Source organism: Orbicella faveolata, unplaced genomic scaffold (assembly GCF_042242905.1).
Source record: "Orbicella faveolata isolate gen_17 unplaced genomic scaffold, um_ofav_v1 contig_25, whole genome shotgun sequence".
In the NCBI taxonomy this organism is placed as follows: domain Eukaryota; kingdom Metazoa; phylum Cnidaria; class Anthozoa; order Scleractinia; family Merulinidae; genus Orbicella; species Orbicella faveolata.
This window is the reverse complement of record NW_028301553.1, coordinates 20,750,001-20,755,000: the sequence shown is the minus strand read 5'-3', so window position 1 is coordinate 20,755,000 and position 5,000 is coordinate 20,750,001. Positions and strand designations below refer to the sequence as shown.

Below are 5,000 nucleotides of genomic sequence, written 5' to 3'. Positions count from 1 at the left end.
CGCCCATTATATGCTGAAGGAACTGTCACTGAAACTGAACCGCTTTTGTCAATGAAAACCAGTAATCCGTTATTCTGAATGGTATTAATCCCAGCATCCTTTAGTCCCCAAGAAATCGATCTAATATCACCAGAGAAGCTCCAGGTGAAGTTAACAGAAGAGCCGATCAACCCTGTCACAGTCCTTCCTCTATACTTTGATGTGAAAAATATCTGACATGCTAAAATTTAAGATAGAAGTAACCAAAGATAAATTTCTTTACAGTAAATGAATTATACAGAGCTTTCAAACTATTTGTAGCTATGTAATTAGGAAAGAAACTGGAGTTGATTGTATTTTGACTCCCACCCAATGGACCTGAACTGACAAAGTGCCCGAGTAGATGGCAAAACTCAGTGACCACAGAGTAAACTCCTCACTGTTATAGGCAGACACTACAAAGGTGTGAATAGCTGAGGCACGTTAAATGTCAAACGTTATTCTAGGGCGAAAGTCTGAGGCATAGATATAAATTTTTCAGATGTGATATCTCCACAATACCGTTAATGAAGCTCATAGATTCTATTGATACAGAAGCTGTCCCCGCCTGGCCTCCCTAAAAGAATTAAGACTAACGGAGAATAAAAGCCTTTATCAATAAAAAAAAAAATGTTTGGAAATTGCACAGTTTTTGCTAGGCCCGTCTAAGGAGTTTTATGCCCAACTAACGGAATTTTGCATTCGGTTTTGCCAGCATCGAAAGCCTCTATGCATGTCACTTTTAATGCTGCGTTAGGCGAAAAATATTTGCATTTAACTGCTCTCGCCTCCAAATGGCTTAAGTGGTCAGTTCATTTCTGTTGTTCAGTTCTGTTGTGACTCACGTTCATGGGGCAGAGGTCATTCATATTTTCATAACTGACTGCCAATTTCATCGATTCCACTCATGGTTATGTGATCAGTTTGTTAGTAACTGGATGAAGTCTAATGTTAATATGCGAATTTTGTCCATCAATGACTTGAAAATCTCGTGGTGATCGATAAAACTTGAGGCAGTTGATCTGTTATGATCGCATTGTAACTCAACCCAAATTGGTCGAGCATACTTCACTAGCCAGGTATTTTCGACTGTCTTGTTTAAATTTCCTGAAAGTTTCTTCCCGAACGCGTTATCTGAAAGGGCTTCTTGATCATCTCGGTCTTCTAGGATGCTGCTTTTAATCTTAATTTTAAAAAATGTAAATAATTTTCTCATAACATGCATAACTTAAACATAAAGTAAACTGAATGTCTGAACATACCTGCGGGCGGAAGTATCAACATGATTGCATATAAAACAAGGCCTAGAGAGAGGACGTTTTCCGCCGTCAACGGTCTGCGGAAAATCGTTTTGCTCAAGTGTTGTTATCCGATCTAGTGGAAGAAGTAATGTCTGCCGCTTTTGTAGTTTCGGGGGCGAGCGGATTTTGGATGAACACAGTCCCAGCGGTTGTCTTCATTTGGAAAGTCACACTTCAATTAAATTGAATCACGCATTAGTAACTAACTCGTTCCAGGAATGCTCTCATGGAAACGTGTAAATATTTGTAACTTGTCACGTACAAATTTCTTCTGTTATTTTTGTTAAAATGGAGAAAATGAGTAAAGGAAGTGATGTATACAGAAAGAAAAGAGGGGTTAACCGACCTTTTAAGAGAGTTGATTGCAGTGAGTTCCAGGCCCTACACTTGCTTATATTTCTTCCTTAGCACACGCGCTTGACGTGACGTGACGTTGCGACATAAAGTTACGTGCGCAGTAAAGGCCTGGCTAAACTAGAAAACATTGTTGCGGAAACATTAGTTCTTGTGTTTTCAAAAGGGGTTCAATTAGCGGGAAGTGAACAAAATGTTTTGCTGCCCCGGTGGCTAAATGAGGAAACATTGTTTCCGAAAACAAAGGGTCACGCATACGCTTTATAATAAACTGACTTCCGAAGAAGTCTGGTAAATAATTTTTGCATATTTTCGTCCCATAAATTATGGTCTCGGAATATTTTATTTGCTTTTGTAATCGTTTCTTGAAATACAATATTTGTTTGACATCTGTGCACCGATTTGACAATAAGCCACTTCCTTTTTGTCCCCATTTATGTAGTCTTCATAAGCTATGTGAAGCTACCAACAGGACGTGACATTATCTCCAGCAAGCAATATAATTTAGAACGCACACTTTATTTACTGGCGATCAACAACTGTGGCTCATTGTGGTTAAAACTGAAATAGACACGAACAGAACAAACATAAACAAAGCGAAAATGGCGCAAACTAAAACCCAAGAAAGTAACAGACTTACATTTGTAATGCGATGCTGGGCTATAACTGGCTGAGATGCCGCTGTGATAAGACAACAACTGCACTAAATACTTCGATTTCACTACTGCCCTCCGATCTGCATTGCGAGAACTAAAAAAAAAGCGCTGCTCACAGGCTATTTGAATAAATTACGTAACGATACAAGCGCCACATTCCAACACGTTGCACGATACAATACGAAATATACACTCTAATTAACCGAACGCATATTAACACCATTTTGAGGCGTTTCGATCTTACACTATGTCCAAGAAAAGGCTCTGTCCTCATACAAGGTAATGAATAACTCTATATCCTCGTCCGTCCAATCCCTTTTCTTTTTTCCCTTCCCTTCTCTATGACTTGCTTGTGGCTCTGCTACTTCGACATCGCCGTCGGCCTTTATTGTACACTCGCCATTGCTGAACAGCACTGGAAACTAGTCAATATTGGTTTCATGGCGGCTAAACTGGGAAACATATGATCCCGAAGCAAAATTTGTGTCCTGGAAGCAAAAATGTTTTTGACCTAAGGCAAAGCCATCTTATTGTTTTCGAGCAGCAAAATTTGTTTTCGCAACATGCGTTTCCCGCGGGGCTAAACTGGGATACGGAACTTTTGGTAAATCCCTGGCGTAATGAATTAATGGCTAGATTTACCACTTGCAGTGTAAGGGTGAAGAGCATGGAAATATGTGGTTGATTTGTTGGGCAAATTAGCTACATTCTTTAGTGAGTATTCTTTAAACTCTATTGTTGGCAGCTACATTTTTGTACAGTGCACTTCCTAAAAATTGCAATAAGCTAGCCATCGATGGGTTCTCAGTTTAATCAAAGTGGGATGTATAAGATAAAACAATTGCACATATTTCAGTTTAGGACTTGACAGCGCTCAATTGTTCCATAGTAGACGTACTTTGTCATAATTCTCTCGCTGTAGGCTGTCAACATCTGTTATGCAGCTGCAACCAGAATCAACCTCAAAAACAACAAACAACGACAACAACAACAACAACAACAACAACAACTTTATCTGTACCCTACAACAATAGAAATAGTTACACTTGTAATCAATAATCTACCCTCAGTCCTCCCAGAAGATTCTTTTAAAAAATTATACTGAAACATTATTATTCTTTTAAAAATATCATTCTCTCAGGATTTCGTTTTAGGTAAACAGTTACATATTCTGTTTGCTATGTGTAGTAAGGAATGTGCATAATTTACTGTTTGAATTAAGGGATCTCACACATTGCATCTAAGCTTTGAGTTGTGATTGGCCAATTAGGACATTTGGTAGAAATAAGGAAAAATAGCCTAGAAATAGCGGCGTCTCTTATACTCAAAGCCACATTTCGAATTCAGAGTAAGAACATAGGATATATGGCCGAGATATCGGTGAAATATCGCAAGAACAAAGCGTGATATTAGCCACCTATCATATGCGTTATTTTTGCACAAACTCTAAATGATGATTCGAACCAAAAGTATAAGGCTCGCTCAACTAAAAGTAGATTTAAAACTATACGTTTGCCATGGCCACAGCAAATACGCCGAAACCAGAACGAATGTGATCCTCTTTTCTTCAAGCGACACAAAAGGATAACGAAGATATGACTTAATATTCACGTACACTTAACATGATAAATCTTTATTATTATGATCCTTTGGTGGTTTGCAATGGAAACCAAGGTGCTTATTCTACGAAAGATTACCCCATAGCAGCTACAGCTAATCACGCTAAATCGTCACATAAACTGTCTCTTGTATCTATAACAGCTAAAAGAACTATATTAAAGAACTATAAGTGCTTGCCAATCTGATATCACCTATGTATATAAAAACACTTCTTGAAACGTAAAGTTATCAAAGTAATTGAAAAGGCCACCAAAAGATGTTTACAACAAATATACAACCATACTAACTATGCAACAAATAAAGGAAAAGTTAATTACTTCGACCACCGCGAGGCAATGGTGGTTAGTTAACAGGAAGTAATTACGTTGTCGACCTCTGATCTGTCTGATTGTTTAAAACAGATGATATATTAGGTAATAAACTAACGTAAAATCTCGGTTTTTAAGCATAGCACAGTTTATGTTCATATGGGCTTCTAATGGAGAGCAAGGGGACGCAACTCACCATGCATCAACAACTCTCTGGGATCGAATTGCAATGGTCGACCGTCAACAACCGTCGCGACACTGCGTCTAATCCGAGAGACCAAAACAGTCTAAGAGCTTCCACCTACTCGAGTTGGCGTGGAAGTAGAAATTCCTGCGGGTAGCACTTTAAAATGAAATAATTGTTGTCTACGTAGAGTTTCAAAGGGCATAATAGGCAACCGTGATATTTGATTACCCTTTATCAAGGGAGGGGAGGCATAACTCGTGGCAGGGGTAGATTGAAGGGTGATAACCGAGATCTTACGGTAGTTATCTGGATGACATTATTGTACTTATTTCAAAGTCAGAGGATAAAATAGTTATTCAGCTGTAAGATCTTCAACGTTGGCGTACAAATTGTTGTCATACTGTTTGAGATTGACGTACGTCTGAAAAGGAAAGCAGTTAATTTAATTACTGAGTTGCCATATATAAAAGTTGCATGACTATACAAGTAACGTACCTCTTCATTTAGGAATTATTGGCTATGCCCCTCCACCCAAAAAAAGAGAAAAACACGGCAA

General features: G+C 38.5%; 1 protein-coding gene and 1 pseudogene across 2 annotated transcripts in view; both read right to left on the bottom strand.

Annotated features, from left to right (window-relative positions):
* LOC149109357 (neural cell adhesion molecule 2-like) overlaps nt 1-1,803 on the bottom strand; it is a 9,416-nt gene extending 7,613 nt beyond the window's left edge. The window contains exons 1-2 of the mRNA XM_089294330.1: nt 1,281-1,803; nt 1-220 (exon numbers count right to left, since the gene is read on the bottom strand). The exon at nt 1-220 is cut by the window's left edge and continues 152 nt beyond it. Of these exons, the coding sequence (XP_089150456.1) occupies nt 1-220; nt 1,281-1,302 (242 nt within the window). The 5' untranslated portion in view covers nt 1,303-1,803. The remainder of the gene's footprint in view (nt 221-1,280) is intronic.
* Nucleotides 1,804-3,321: 1,518 nt separating this feature from the next.
* Nucleotides 3,322-5,000, bottom strand: part of LOC149109356 (tyrosine kinase receptor Cad96Ca-like) — a 23,991-nt pseudogene continuing 22,312 nt past the window's right edge. Inside the window, exon 11 of the transcript XR_016208637.1 lies at nt 3,322-4,865. The product of XR_016208637.1 is annotated as a tyrosine kinase receptor Cad96Ca-like (transcript). The remainder of the gene's footprint in view (nt 4,866-5,000) is intronic.